Source organism: Catharus ustulatus, chromosome 25 (assembly GCF_009819885.2).
Source record: "Catharus ustulatus isolate bCatUst1 chromosome 25, bCatUst1.pri.v2, whole genome shotgun sequence".
Lineage (NCBI taxonomy): Eukaryota > Metazoa > Chordata > Aves > Passeriformes > Turdidae > Catharus > Catharus ustulatus.
In genome coordinates, this window is record NC_046245.1 from 535,902 (window position 1) to 551,907 (window position 16,006).

At 53.7% G+C, this 16,006-nt stretch overlaps 1 protein-coding gene across 4 annotated transcripts in view; it reads left to right on the top strand.

Annotated features, from left to right (window-relative positions):
- Window positions 1-200: 200 nt before the first annotated feature.
- The window catches only part of KCND3 (potassium voltage-gated channel subfamily D member 3), a 109,362-nt gene continuing 93,556 nt past the window's right edge, over window positions 201-16,006 (top strand). For 2 of the 4 annotated variants that reach the window (XM_033080077.1, XM_033080082.1), the window contains exons 1-2: window positions 201-276; window positions 5,530-6,712. In XM_033080077.1, the coding sequence (XP_032935968.1) occupies window positions 5,604-6,712 (1,109 nt within the window). In that variant the 5' untranslated portion in view covers window positions 201-276; window positions 5,530-5,603. Of the gene's footprint in view, window positions 277-899; window positions 1,143-1,414; window positions 1,935-5,529; window positions 6,713-16,006 lie in introns of those variants that run through there. The other 2 variants (XM_033080081.1, XM_033080080.2) reach the window with 2 other exon arrangements.

Sequence of the window (16,006 nt, forward strand, 5' to 3'; positions counted from 1 at the left end):
ATCGCTCCCCGCTCGCCATCTCTCCCCATCCATCCCCACCTCTCTCCATCTCTCCCCACCGCTCCCCACCGCTCCCCATCGCTCCCCATCGCTCCCCATCTCTCTCCATCCATCCCCATCCATCCCCATCCATCCCCATCCACCCCATCCATCCCCATCTCTCTCCGCCGCCGCCCCGCGCCCGCGCACTCCGCGCAGCCCCGCGCTCCGCTCCCGGCAGCCGCATGGCCGCGGAGGCACCGGGCGGGCGGCCACGGCCGGGAGCGCCCTGCGGAGGTGAGGGGGGTCCGCCGGGAGGGCGGGGGGCGGAGAGGGAGCGGCCCCGGGGTGGGGGGACACTGGCCCGGGGTGCGGGGACACCGGCCCGGGGTGCGGGGACACCGGCCCGGGGCTACGGGGACACCGGCCCGGGGGTGCGGGGACACCGGCCCGGGCTCCACCTGCGGGCGGGGCGGGGGCAGCGGGGACAGCTGGGGCAGCGGGGACAGCGGGGACAGCGGGGACAGCGGTGCCCCCGGCCGCTCCCACCCCCGCGCCCCTCCCGCCCCTCGCCGTTCTATGCTGGCACAGCCCGGTCCAGCCCCGCACAGCCCGGTCCAGCCCCGCACAGCCCGTGCCAGCTCCACACAGACCGTGCCAGCCCCACACGACCCGGACCAACCCCGCACAACCCGGTCCAGCTCCGCACGGCCCGGTCCAGCCCGGCACGGCTCGGTCCAGCCCGGCACGGCTCGGTCCAGCCCCGCACAGCCCGGACCAACCACGCACAGCCCGGTTCAGCTCCGCACGGCTCGGTCCAGCCCGGCACGGCTCGGTCCAGCCCGGCACGGCCCGGGCCAGCCCCGCGCTGCCGGCAATAAGCGCGGTGCCGATGGCGAGGCAGGCTCGCCCCGCTCGCCCCGGTGCGGATTGCTCTGACTTTATGGAAGTCATCAACTCCGGCTGCGGCGCCTCAGTGAGCGCCCGGAGCTGCCCGGCACAGCAGGGCAAGGCTGGCTCGCTCTGATTCGGGCTCCTGGTTATTCACTTAATGGAGATTCGACAGCAAACGGATAAATGAGCGAGGCTGAGGTCTCTGAGCGTGCCGAGTCCAACTTGTGCCCGCGGATGAAAAGAGGGATGCTGAGGTGGAGACAGGACTGGTAAGAGCTGCCAGGGAGCGGGGCAAGCCAGAGCAGCGGGACGGGGGGAAAGGGAAAGGTGATGGGAAGGAAGAAGAAGGTAGGACAAGATCGGTTTAAATCCGAGCGATTTCTCTTTATTCCTGAATGTATCCTCCCGCCCTGGCCAAGGCGTTGGGTGTAGGTTTGCGGTGCTGGAGGAACAGCTCGCTTTCTTGTCCAGAAGGAATCGCTCCTGCCTTGTCCCCGCCTGACCGGGCGCCAGGAGGGACACACAGGGAGCTCCGGGATGGAGCCCTGAAGTTCATCCCGTGCTTTCCCCCCTCCGTCTCCCCCTCGGCACATTAGCATGCAGGGTAGGCTCTGCCGTGTATTTAACGGCTCCATTTGCAGCGCCGTGCCAGCTCACGCCGCCCTCCCCACCGCGCTCCGCTCCCTCCGCACCGGGCGGCTCCAGCCCCGCATCTCCGGCTCCTTCCACATCTCCGGCATCTCCGGCATCTCCGGGATCTCCGGGCCGGTCCCAGCTGGGCTGGGCAGCGAGGGCAGAGCTGCGAGCGGCGCTGGAAGGGGAGGGGGCAGCGCCGAGGCAGCTCAGGGAGAGCCTCGGTGCCGGCAGTAATGAGGGAGAAGCTGTTTAGTCATCTCTCTATATATACTTGCACAATGATGATCACATTTACTGATTGCTTCTGACTGCACTCAGAGAGGGAGGCAGCAGGCAGGCAGCACAGCTCACCTTCCATCCGGAGCAGCGGCTGCTCCCCCTCCTTCCCCGCATCCAGCCCCGCTCCGGGCGCCTTTCCCTGCCAGGTAAGGCAGCACTGCCAGCCGGCATGGGGCTCGCTGGGAGGGAGGGACACAGGGGACAACTTCGCATGCATTTATCCTAAGCCTGTTGCTTTCGCTCCTGAGCCTCCCCAGCAGGATGAGGGAGTGAGTGTTTTGCAGAAAGTTTTATTTTCTGGTGTTGCTGCGGAGGGGAAGGATTGTGTGACTGACAGATGACAGCGAGGCTTCGGCTGACATATTTTGCTTTAAAGCAAAGGTGTCTTTGCTGCCTGAGCCTGACCCAACAAGGACAGGAGAGGGAAGAAGGAATGGTCTCCAGGCTCTCCACTCCCATTAGCAGTGTCTCGTCAGGAAACTTGCAGTGTGTTTATCGGTCCGATCTCAGAACAGCCCTGTCTGCTTCTAGAAAGGGAAACGCTGAGGTTTTTGGTTTGGCTCTGCTCTCCTGAGATGGTGAAGAGGCATTGATCAGTGTGGGAGCCACCGTGGTGAGAACCCATCCTTTATTTCTGGTCCCAAACCGGGCTGGGAGCTCGGAGCCCGGCGCGGCTGCGGGGTCGGGAGGGACCCGGCGGGGCAGGGGAGCTGCGAGGGGCCGGGGGCTCCTTCTCTGCCCTTCCCATCAAATCCTGGCTGTTCCACCGTCCCCACAGCCATCTAAAGAAAACAGATTCTTTTCTCTGCAAATACTTTTTTAAAATCAGGAGGCAATTGATTCTATTTTGTGTACCAGGTCTTCTAAATGTCATCAGCAGGGTGCCGGTCTGCTGTGAACCAGTTCCTTTTAAATTACACGCAGAAATTATGGTAATTAAAATTAGAAATATGGATATAGCTAAATATATGCTTGCTAGAATCAGAGTGTGTCTGTTTTCTGTGAGAGCTCCAGAGACTGTCAACAGTACATTAGATTTTGAGTCCAGCCAATTGCTTTCCAGCCTAAACAGGCTGGTTAGCAGTCACCAAAATCCAAGCAGGCAGAAAAGGAGGATTCTTTCTACATTCTGTAATTCTACATTCTAGATAAACTGGTTACTTCATCCTTTTTTTGACTCATCTTAGGTTGTGCAGGTCAGAATTATAAATCCAGTCCTGTCTCTCTCTCCCAGTTTTCTGTCACTTCCTTCAGGGAGTGGTAGAGTTCCAAGGACTCATGGACAAGGAAAAGCAAAACCTCTGCAACAGGGAATTTCTCTTGGTCCTTCAGATAATTTACAGATAATTCTTCCTCTGCGTACTTTGAGGATCAACGGGACAGATTCAATGTAGCTCTGAGAACGAAGCTGGGTGCGCTCTGCTGTTCCTGCCAGCTGCATCTCTTGGAGAAATGGGAGCTAAACTTCCACAGAATTCCCCTTTCTTTCTCTTCTGCTTTAATCTCCTGCCCCTTTCATAGCTGAGGTATTTATAGCTTCCCCACATATAGTGCCAGCATGAAAAGACCCATTTTATCTTTTAAAAATTGATTTAAAAATGTGTAAGGCACTTATGAGTTACCAGTGCTTTATTGGAACAATTATATGTGAAGTATTTATAGTGCCTGGCAGCTAATGTAGGTAACCTGGAATCCACAACCAAAGTTATGAAAGTACAGAAGAGATTTCGCGTGTGGTTCCCCTGAGAAATCAGGGGAGATGAGGATCCAGTGAGCTGAAGGTGGCCAGGTCAGTCAGTGCTGGCAGGACTCTGCTGATGGTGCTGAGTGAAATCCAAACCCGGTTTGACAGCAGGGAGAACGGGAGTAGGATGCCTTTTCTTGGTTTCTCGGTTATTTGCTGTATATATTTGGTGATTAATGGATGAAATCGTTCTTATTTCGCTGCCTCCTGTTCTTAAGTGTTTCACAAAAGTTAAAAGATCCAGCACTGGTGGTGGAGGCTGCAGCCTGAGCCCACGGAGCCCTTTCAGCCCAGGGCTGGGAGCTTTTCAAAGCCATGCAGAGAAAGTTCTCAGTGCTGAGCTGTGCCTGCCCTGGTCCCCAGGCTGGCTCACGCAGTGAATTCCCCCTTGGGGGAGAGGAAAGTGGTGCTTTGTACCACTGAACCATCCTCCAGAGGGAAATCCTGGGAGATGCTCGCTCCAGGGCCGTGCAGATAAGCAAAGTGTCTCCTTGGGACAAGCATCACTCTGGGTTTATGTTCCATAATTACAAAAGCTCCTCAGCAGCAGCGAGATGCTCGCACCAGGGGTTTCAATTGTCCTCTAGACAGGGAAATTGCACAGGAAGATGCTCCACATTAAGGTGATGAATGTTAATTTGCCCCGAAGAGTAAGAGCATTTCTGTGAGCACTTCAGGCATTTTCACCACAGACTGATTCCATCATTTTTTATTCAGTATTTTGATGGCCCATTGGAATCAATAATGCTGCAGCCTTGCTGGCTGGAATGGCAGCTTTCATGTGAGTTAAAAACTTTAGAGTAAAACTGCCTAAAAGATACAATTAGGCTTTGAGGGCCTGAGTCAGTGCAATCAATGGAATTTCCATTGATAAATTGACTTTTGATAGGGCTCCTAATGCATCTTCTGTGGCAATGGCACCTTTCTTCAGATAATTTCATGGTAGAATTAGAAAAGCACTAGGGAAATGAAAGGAAAAGCAAGTTAAAACAAAAGCTCAAGACTGTAAGAACTCTGACCCAAGATCAAAAGAGATAAAACAAATTCAGGGCTCGATCAGAACATAAAAACTACTCAAACTTCAAGAGAACGTTGGCCTCTGGTGGCTGAGGATCTGGACAACTTGGGATATTCCTCATCTAGCAGTCCAAGAGTGCAGTGAACATATTTTGTGTCCTAGGAGTCCTTCAGTTCTTCACCCATTTCCTTTTAGCCAGGAAATAAGCAAAGCACTGTCCTGCTGGTAAGAAATTCTCCAGCTTTGGAGCCTTCCTTCATTCCGATGTTCTTGGTATTTGGCAGCTTAATCCATCAGCCTTCACACCTGGGATTGGAGCTTACTGGTGCTCAGGTATTCTGAACAACATTTCCCCAAAAATCAGAATTTTCCTCTGGTCCAGTGGAGGGCTGCAATACTTGCCAAGGATAAACCCCACCTGTAAATGAAAGAGAGCAGCAGAAAACTGCTGCTGAGGCTAGGCATTGCATTAAAGATGGAAGAGAACTGGTAAAAAACAGAGAAAAATTTCCATTTCTTTCAACTAAAGGTGTTCTTAGTGCAAGATTCAGAACATTCTGAACTCGTTCAGGACTGGAAATGAAGTTAAGCTGTGTTGTGGGTTTAGTGGCGTAGATTCCACTGCAGGCTGATTTCACTGGAGTTCCCAGCTCTTTCTTGACAGCTGTAGTTAAACTGATGAGCACGGGAGGCTTACACCTGGGGAATTATGGATTAGTCTTGTTTGTGAGGAAGCAAATATAAATTACTGTGTTTATGCTACTTTTAAAATGCTTTTAATGAGGAATCATTTGCTATTCAAAATTTCAATCTATAATAAAGCCATAACCCCGCTGAGCTGATTTTCACGTGCCTGGCTCAGCCTCACTCCTCACCTGGGAGGTGAGGGCGAGCAGCACCGAGCACTTCTGGTGTCCGTGCTGGTCTGGGCTCCTCCAGCCCCTCGTGATGTGCTGTGCTCTCTTCTCCTCTGTTGTAGATGGAACTGCTCTGACTGCCAGCAGGTCCCAGCAGCAGCCCGAGCCCCGTCCCCAGTAAGAGCCCGGGCTCAGCATGGCCGCGGGAGTGGCAGCGTGGCTGCCCTTCGCCAGGGCGGCTGCCATAGGATGGATGCCAGTGGCCAACTGCCCCATGCCGCTGGCTCCGGCCGAGAAAAACAAGCGGCAGGATGAGCTGATCATCCTCAACGTGAGCGGCAGGCGTTTCCAGACCTGGAGGACTACACTGGAGAGGTACCCGGACACTCTCCTGGGCAGCACGGAGAAGGAGTTCTTCTTCAACGAAGACACCAAGGAGTACTTCTTCGACCGGGACCCCGAGGTCTTCAGGTGCATCCTCAACTTTTACAGAACGGGCAAGCTGCACTACCCCAGGTACGAGTGCATCTCCGCCTACGACGAAGAGCTCGCCTTCTACGGGATCCTGCCCGAGATCATCGGGGACTGCTGCTACGAAGAGTACAAGGACAGGAAGCGGGAGAACGCGGAGCGGCTGATGGACGACAACGACTCGGAGAACAACCAGGAGGGCTCCATGCCCTCGCTGAGCTTCCGGCAGACCATGTGGCGAGCCTTCGAGAACCCCCACACCAGCACCTTAGCCTTAGTCTTTTACTACGTCACCGGCTTCTTCATCGCCGTCTCGGTGATCACCAACGTGGTGGAGACGGTGCCCTGCGGGAACGTGCCGGGCAGCAAGGAGCTGCCGTGCGGGGAGCGCTACGCCGTGGCTTTCTTCTGCCTGGACACGGCGTGCGTGATGATCTTCACCGTCGAGTACCTGCTGCGGCTGTTCGCGGCGCCCAGCCGCTACCGCTTCATCCGCAGCGTCATGAGCATCATCGACGTGGTGGCCATCATGCCCTACTACATCGGCCTGGTCATGACCAACAACGAGGACGTCAGCGGCGCCTTCGTCACGCTAAGGGTTTTTCGGGTTTTCAGGATTTTCAAGTTCTCCCGCCATTCCCAAGGCCTGAGAATCTTGGGCTACACTTTGAAGAGCTGTGCCTCCGAGCTTGGCTTTCTGCTCTTTTCCCTCACTATGGCAATCATCATCTTTGCAACTGTGATGTTTTATGCAGAGAAAGGGTCCTCGGCGAGCAAATTCACCAGTATTCCTGCTTCCTTTTGGTACACTATTGTAACCATGACAACTCTGGGGTGAGTAGCACTTTTCCTTTTCCTGAGCAGCAGGCAGGCATGTGCTGGGAGCTTGACTTCAGCTCCTCCTCGGCATTTTCCTGGGTGCATGTTCGAGAAGGGGCTGGAAATGTTGAGGGGTTGATTATTCTTTGCCTTACAACTTCTGCAATGTGTGTGCAGTTGTACAAAGCAGAGAAAGCGCTCACACCCACCTGACAAATGCTCAGCGCCGCGGTGAGCGAGCGCGGGAGGAGCAGAGCGCTGGAGTAGCAGGTTCTGATTCATCCCTGCAGGAGGGAAAAGCTGACAGAGAGCAGGGATGGGAGAGGGAGCAGGGATGGGAGAGGGAATGAGGGGAGGGGACAGAGAGCAGGGGATGGGACAGAGAAGAGGGGATGGGACAGAGAACAGGGGATGGGACAGAGCAGGGGATGGGACAGAGAGCAGGGGATGGGACAGAACAGGGGATGGGACAGAGAACAGGGATGGGACAGAGCAGGGGATGGGACAGAGCAGGGGATGGGACAGAGAGCAGGGATGGGACAGAGCAGGGGATGGGACAGAGAACAGGGGATGGGACAGAGAACAGGGCATGGGACAGAACAGGGGATGGGACAGAGAACAGGGGATGGGGCAGAGAACAGGGATTGCCCACCCTGCCCTGGGCTCCAGCCCTGCGTTCCACACGAACCTGCTCAGGGATCTGTTGTGTCTGGTTCCGATGTCGGCCGTGGTTTCTCCCCTTGGCTTGCCAGGAAATGCAGATTTGCTGAGTTTAAGTGGATGTTGTGGGTCTCTGTGCTGAAATACTCAGTGGTGGCCAGGACATGATCTGGTTTTTCCTTCTCTGGGCAGGGTGGGGGCTTCTCGTGCGTGTTTAGCTGTGAGTTTGGGAGCCCAGCGTGCTGTGGTGGTGCAGCAGAATTTCAAACATCCCATGGACAGGTACAAAGAGAATGAAATCAAAGCACAGGGGATGTAGCCTGGAGGGCTTTTCCCCCTTTTATTTCCTTTCTGTCTCTGTTGTGACTGAGATTGCAGATGTGTGCTTCTGGCACTCTGAACGAAAACCTCTGGGAGCAGAATGGCCAAACCCTCGCCCTGCCGAGGTTTTTAGAGGAATGTGGGCACTGCAGGCGGCTGCTTCGGGCTCACATAAAGCCAGGATCGAGCACAATCTCCTCATCCCACAAATCAGAACAGCAGGGGAAGTTTCCAGTTACTTTGCAAAGAGTTTTCCCACTGGAGAGTTCACTCAGTTTAATACTAGATGTAGACAATTCTCCTCCTTTTTTCTCTAAACTGCTTTTGATTTTAAACACTTCTCTGTGCCTATTATGCATGAACAGGCTCACAGTAGCACTTTTAAATTATTAAAATCATAATTCAGCTGTCAGAAAGGCGCCGAATCTGGGCATGTGACAACTGAAATCTGAATTTCTTCATTAAGTGCAAATGTAGAACCTGTTAGTCATAGTCACCTAAAGATCTCATATCCCTCCTTTTTAATAGCTAAGCAAAGTTTATGGCAAAAGTTGTTCCTTAGCCTGGGAAAGGCAGAGCTCACTTAGAAATCAAAGCTGGGCTTTGCAGCTGCAGCTCAGATTTCCAGGTCCTGACTGGTCAGACTGGTCCAGACTGGTCAGTCCCCCTGTCCCCACCACGGTGTCTGAGCAGCTCCAAGGGACACCAGCCTTGGGTGGCTCCTTCACAGTCCCTGCACTGGGGAGATGTGTGAAAATCCAGTTCTGGTTTGGGATTCCTGTTTGATAATGATCACACCCACCCCTGCACCATTCCTGAGCAGTTCCAGCCCTGTGACAGCAGCCTTGGGGTCAGGGGACAATCCCTGGGTTTGGGGACAGTCCTTGGGGTTGGGGACAGCCCCAGGATGTGCAGAGTGAGTTGCAGAGGGGCTGGGGCTCTGCTCCTGGGGTTGGGGACAGTCCCTGGGGTTGGGGACAGTCCCTGGGGTTGGGGACAGTCCCTGGGGCTGGGGACAGTCCTTGGGGTTGGGGACAGCCCCAGGATGTGCAGAGTGAGCTGCAGAGGGGCTGGGGCTCTGCTCCTGGTTTTGGGGACAGTCCCTGGGTTTGGGGACAGTCCCTGGTTTTGGGGACAGTCCCTGGGGCTCTGCTCCTGTCCCTGGGGTTGGGGACAGTCCCTGGGGTCAGAGGACAGTCCCTGGGGCTCTGCTCCTGTCCCTGGGGTTGGGGACAGTCCCTGGGGCTGGGGACAGTTCCTGGGGCTGGGGACAGTCCCTGGGGCTCTGCTCCTGTCCCTGGGGTTGGGGACAGCCCCAGGATGTGCAGAGTGAGCTGCAGAGGGGCTGGGGCTCTCCTCCTGCCATCTCTGCCCAGCTCGGGGCCCTTCCCCTCCCTCCCTTCCCGAGCACGGGGACAAACCCGGTGCCCCAGGGACCTCAGAGTGTCCCCAGCTCGCTGAATCACAGAAACCACAGAGGAGCAATGCTGGAGATGAGTTGACATGGATTTGAGAAATTAAACATTTAAACATGGCTTTGTAAGGGTTCATTGGGAAGGGAACTATAAAATGTCTTTGAACTGAGACTTCTGCTAGTGCTGATTTGGGACTTTCAGGTGGTTTCCCCCCAGTTTCACCACCCAGGGCTGCCCCTCCGGCCCCCACCTCCCCCAAAATCCTTCCAGCTCTGACCACTTTCAGACAATATTTCATCCACAGCTCTCCTCAGAAGTCCTTTCAGTCTGTTTGGAAGGATCTCGTTGCTAATGAGAGTCCTGGCAATTCCTGCTGCCAGAAAAGCAGCCAAGGTCTCTAACAGCTCCCAGCCCATCAGACTTCCCCTGCCGGTGCTTCCCCTCCAAATTCACTGCCTGGACTCCGGCAGCACTCAGAGCTTTTAGCCAGATCTTCAATATCTCCTGCCTCTCACTCTTAGTAATTCAGCCAGCATTTAAAACAGAAGCACAGCAGTTTTTAACTCAAAACCATATACATATAAAATTAGTTTTTTTTCACCACCAAAACCATCAGCACCATTTCACACCACATCAGTGGAGTTTCCCTGAGGCTGGGATCCCACCCCTGCTCTGACAGAGCCTTGGAGGAGGGATCTGGATCGTGCAGGGTAACTTTTCTCTAAGATTTGTGTAAAACAAAACTTTACTTACAACAAACAAACCAACAAAACCAACAGTGACCCATGAACCCTCCCACTGCGCCGTGCCTCAGCTGCTCTCCCAGATTCCCAATGAATTCCTTTGGGATACAACCACATTTTCAGACTGACCCGTGAATAAAAGGCAATGAAAATGCATTTATTCTCCAAGGGGAAGCCCAGCCCAGCAAACACCCCCTGGTTTTGGGGGGTGAGCCTGCAGACCAGTGCACAGGAATTCAGACTGCTTAGGCAGTTAACAGCCCGGCAGACAGGTACAGCAGCTTTCCAAAGCCGAGGAATTCAATTACACTGACCTGCATCTCCATCCCTCTGCTGTGCTCATCAGCCCTGCTTTAACAGAGGCTGTTTTTAATTCAACACGATTTAAATTTTGCTCAGGAGGCTTTCTAATGAAAACATTATTCTTGGGTGCATCTTAAATCAATCTGAATTACTGAAACAACTATCCCAAATTGATTCAAAACCAGCTCTCCAATTCATGCAGAAACATTTTCCTCAGGAGGCCCCAGCTCCGTCTCCTGTGCTCTGGGTGCTGATGCCAGACCCTGCAGAGGCTCTGACCCCTGGGCTCAGCAGGGCCAGCCCATCCCAGCACCCTGCCCTGCCTGTGGCCAGCTCAGGATGGGTTTAATCTCTGTGGAAATGTGTAAATTGGAGTGACCTGGGCTCCCCTGGCACCAGGGCTTTGGTTTGCACGGAGTCACAGCTGGGGTTGGAAGGACCTTAAAGCCCAGCTCACTCCTGCCTTGTGCAGGGACCCTTCCCCTCGCCCAGGCTGCTCCTAGCCCTGCCCAAAATCCAGTCTGAGTCACTTTTAGGGAACCATACGGATGGGGAAGCCTCAGGTTCTGCTGATTCCCCTCGAGTGCAGCACAAACACAAAACCTCTGTCACCCCACCAAACCCCACGCCAGCTCTGCCCAGAGAAAGTGTTTTTCTGAGCTTTTTACAGCTGTTTTCATTTCATCTGACAGCAGCAGTATGTCTGAGGCTGCCAGGCAGTGTCTGTGACCTGCAGCAGAGGCATCAGAGTGCAGCTGTGAGAGCCTGAGTGCCCCCTCCTCCTGCACCCTGCGGCTCTGCTGGGCAGCACAGCCGGGCTGTGCCAGGCAGGGGGACAGTCCTGCCAGGGTCTGGCTTGGGAGGGACCTCAGAGCCCACCCAGAGCCACCCCAGCCAACAGGGACACTCCCAGTGTCCCAAACCCCAGCGTCCAGCCTGGCCTTGGGCACTGCCAGGGACCCAGGGGCAGCCACAGCAAATCTGGGAAACTGTGCCAGCCCTGCCCACCTTACAGGGAACAATTCCTGCCCCAATCCCATCCATTCCTGCCCACCCTCACAGGGAACAATTCCTGCCCAAATCCCACCCAGCCCTGCTCCCCTCACAGGGAACAATTCCTGCCCCAAATCCCACCCAGCCCTGCCCACCCTACAGGGAACAATTCCTGCTCAAATCCCATCCATTCCTGCCCATCCTCACAGGAACAATTCCTGCCCAAATCCCATCCATTCCTGCCCACCCTACAGGGAACAATTCCTACCCAAATCCCATCCATTCCTGCCCACCCTACAGGGAACAATTCCTGCCCAAATCCCCCCATTCCTGCTCACCCTACAGGAACAATTCCTGCCCCAATCCCACCCATTCCTGCCCCAATCCCCCCATTCCTGCCCACCCTACAGGAACAATTCCTGCCCCAATCCCAGCACTGCCCTCTGGCACTGTGTCCATCCCCTGTCCTGCCAGGCCATGAGAAATGTCTGCTCTGATTTCTGCTCAGCTCAGGCTGGCAGTGACCTTCACTCCCCTCCCTCACACACACCAGGAGCAGTTTGCATAGCAAGGAAACCATAAATCATCTCTGGATGATTCCCAGCTTGGGAGGGATTGCTGCTTGGGCCAGGAGTCACTCTGAGCAGGACTTAGGGAGCTGCACTGAGCTGAACAGGAAAGCCTTGCTGACAGAAACACCCTGTGCAGGTTTAGAAACACCCTGTGCAGGTTTAGAAACAAACACCCTGTGCAGGTTTAGAAACACCCTGTGCAGGTTTAGAAACACCCTGTGCAGGTTTAGAAACACCCTGTGCAGGTTTAGCTTCACCCTGTGCAGGTTTAGAAACACCCTGTGCAGGTTTAGAAACAAACACCCTGTGCAGGTTTAGAAACACCCTGTGCAGGTTTAGCATCACCCATGGGTGCTGGATGAGCTGGGGGTGTCCCCTTTGCAAAGGAAGGTGCTGGAATTTCACCACTCTCACCAATTCCCAGCAATTCCTGATATCCAGGGGCCGAAGAGCTGCCTGGATTGAATCCCCAGAAAGCCCAATCAGAGCTCAGCTGATGGAGCTACACAAAGAGGCCATTTCCTTGGCTTTCATTCTCTCCACTCCAGCCTCATCTCATACAGAACGTGTATCAATTTTCCTCTCCTAATGGGTTTACAGATATTGTGTGCAAAATGTCTTTGTATCAGAAACTACAGATGGAACCTTTTCCCTTCACTATCTTGACATAAATCTCAGGCAAGCATCTAATTTCTGAGCTATTTGTATTCACCAGACCCCCAGAAGTATTAAAAAACCTTTATTCATTCTTAGAGCAAGTGGAATTTACTGGATGATTTTTTTTTCCTCTCTTAAAAAAAAAAAGAATTATCCATTCTTAGCTTTTTTTGTGGCTTTGGATATTTGTAACGGTTGCATGTATGTGCAAACGCACCATTTTTAATGTGCAAGACAAAATAACTTGCCTCTAGGGTAACTCATTGTGTGAGAAGTGAATTATTTTGAATAAGGCTAAGAAATGGTGCTGACTAAAATTGTAACGTGACTGCTAAATTTACCAGTGGAAGCCTTGGCAGGGATGCATCTATAGCAACTGATTTACAGATTTTTTTTCTGATCTCCTCTTTCTTTTTTTCCTCCCCCTTTTCTTTCTAACCTGCCTCACAGTAAGCCTGAGAAATAGAGATTAAAGATAATATTGCATTTTCATTGGAGATGAGGGGAAGTGATTGGCGTGCTGACTGGATCTGGGCTATTTTTAGCCTCATAAAACGATAATTTCATAAGAGAGCTGACCCAGTAAAAGTAATCAGTTTACAGACATCAGCTGCAAGGAAGGGACAGAGTGGCCACTGTCAGCTCCAGAGCAGGGGCAGGGGAAGAGAAGTTAAAGGCCCTGCACAAATTAGCCAAAACTAATTAGGGTCCTCAGCTGATTGCAGCCCGTGGTGTGCAGGGAGAGGAGCTCAGGGAGCTGCTGCCAGCACCATCCTCATCCTCATCTTCATCCTCATCCTCATCCTCCTCTTCATCCTCATCCTTATCCTCACCCTCATCCTCCTCATCCTCATCTCCTCATCCTTATCCTCCTCATCCTCACCCTCATCCTCATCCTCATCCTCACCTTCATCCTCCTCAACCTCACCCTCATCCTCCTCCTCGTCCTCATCCTCCTAATTCTCATCCTCATCCTCCTCTTCTCCTCACCCTCATCCTCATCTTCACCCTCATCCTCCTCCTCCTCCTCATCCTCATCCTCACCCTCTTCCTCCTCCTCATCCTCCCAGGGGCTGCTGGGCACCCCCCTCACCCACCCTGCTGCCCTGGCACGGGGACCAGCCCCAGTTTCAGCGTCAGGAGAAAAGCAGGAGAGGTTTCAGTGCAATTCAGGGATCTCCAGTGCCAGGAGCAGGGAATGGATTCAGTGGCAGGAGAGGAGTTTGGAAATTGTTCCCTGGGGAGCCCTGGCACAGAACCTGGAGCAGCTGGGGCTGGGCTGGACTGGGCTGGGCTGGGCTGGGCTGGGCTGGAGCAGGGGGACAGTGCCAGTGTCCCTGTCCCTTGGGCCAGGCTTGGGCCAGGCTCAGGCCAGGCTCAGTTTAGGCTCAGGTTAGGCTCAGACCAGGCTCAGACCAGGCTCAGGCTGAGGGAGCATCTCTCTCTCTCTCTGCAGAGGCTGAGGAAGAAGAGCTGAGATTTTTCCTTCACCCACTGCCTCTCACTCTCACTGCTTCACCACCTAGCACAGAAATTCTCTTTCTGTCAAATCCCACCACATCCATGGGGAATTTGTTAATATTTCCCTCCAGTGAAGGAGCCTGCTGAATGTTTTTCCTGCAGCCCAGAAGACAGGCAGCGCTCAGCCAAGCTCTGCCTTCTCCTGGGCAGACAATGCCTGCAGAAACAGATTGTGTCTATTTAACTATTTACCACTGCTGCATTAGAACACACTCAAGGGCTGTAATTCACCTCTTAAAGTTACAAGTAAGTGTGGAAGAGTTATTTTAAAATCAATATCTAACAGAATGCCATTGTTCCAACATTTAAACCTGCTGGGAAATTACTAGAGGCATGTGGCAAGTCAAATCACTGCCTGCCAGAGGAGGAAACAATTCATTATTCCTTCTAAAGGTGCGAGCCTCTGCTGCCTTTCCATCCTGCTCTGCAGCTCAGAGCATCTGGCTCTTTTTTCCCTCGTCCTTGCCCGAATTTGTGTTTTGTTCTGCCTTTCCCCTGTGGATTTGGTTGTTCCCCACAGGCTCTGTCGCTGCTGTGTGAGGATGCTCAGGGCAGGGAGAGCTCTCAGCTCTAAAAGCCTCAGCGAGGAGCAGAGCAGAGCTCTGGGCACTCAGAGCTCTCAGCACTCAGAGCAGCCTGGCCTGGGGAAGCTGCTGCTCTCAGCCGGTGCCATCTGCACGGAACGGAGCAGCTCTGCCTCGGCTCTGCCCCCAGCGCTGCAGAACCTGCCTGATGTGCACGGAACAAAGCCCTGGGAAGGGCTGTGTGGGTCCTGAGGAGCCAGGCTGGGCTGGAGCGGGGCTGCTGAGCTCTGTGCTGCAAAAGGAAAAGGGAATTATTCAAGGGACAAACCCTGAACACACGGGGGGAGGTGGATGTGCCCCACGCTGGGGCTTGCTGGACGTTCCTGGTATCCCCAGAGATGCCCAGGCAGCTCAGCCTGGGGCCACTGGAACAGCTCTGGACACCAAACCACACCAAACCCCAGAAAACCCCATCAAATCATGCCCAATCCCACCCAACCCTACCCAATCATACCCAGTTCCACCAAACCCCACCAAACCTTACCCAATCCCACCCTATCCCACCAAACCCCACCAAACCCCATCCAACCCCATCCAACCCCACCAAACCCCATCCAACCCTACCCAATTTCACCAAACCCCACCCAATCCTACCCTATCCCACCAAACCCCACAAAACCCCACCAAACCCCAACAAACCCCAACAAACCCCATCAAATCAAACCCTATCCCACCAAACCCCACCAAACCCCACCAAACCCCATCAAAACCACCCAAACCCAATCCCACCAAACCCCACCCAATCCCTGAGCTTTGTGCTCCCAGCAATCATCCTTCAGCCGTGCTCTTGGTGTCCCTGTCACTCCCTCTGCCACGGAAAAGTCACCCAGTGCTGCTGTTTTTCTCATCCTGCCCGTAGGTGCAGGGCTCCTGGAAACAGCAGATGATAAAATCTTGAGTCATTTTCAGCCTTTAATATGCAAATGTGCAGCCTTGATAACAAGATTGTGCCCCAGCACCAGGCAGCCCTTCTTTACACCAAGGAAAACATCCTCACTATTATTTAATTTGCTGGCTTTCTGTGTAGTTAGAATCATGGAATCCCAGAATGGTTTGGGTTGGGAAAATCTCATCAGTTCTCAGCCCTGCCGTGGCAGGAACTCCTTTCTCTGTCCCAGGTCTCTCAGAGCCCCAACCAGCCTGGCCTGGGACACTCCAGGGTGGGGAATCCTCAATTCCCTCTCTGCTCCACTCCAATTTCGGGGTGCAACTCAGAGACAACATGTGCACATTTTCCTCTGCATTTGTATGATCTGGAGCACAAGGGAGCCATCCTCCTCCAATATTAATTACAGTCACTGTGGCAAGAACAAAAATAGCACTTTATTTTTCAATGGGAGAGGATTGTGCGAGCCAGCCCTTCTCACAACCTGGCAGAAATAATCTGTCTTCAAAGGGAGAGTTGGAGGGAGGGAAAGCTGCTCTGAGCTGCTTCCCTGAGCCCGTGGGCTCTGGGGCTTGGCTGGGCTCAGGAAGCTCTGGGGAAGCAAACCCAGCCCTGGTCCCTCTGCAGGTTGGCTGCCAAGGGCTGATCCCTCCT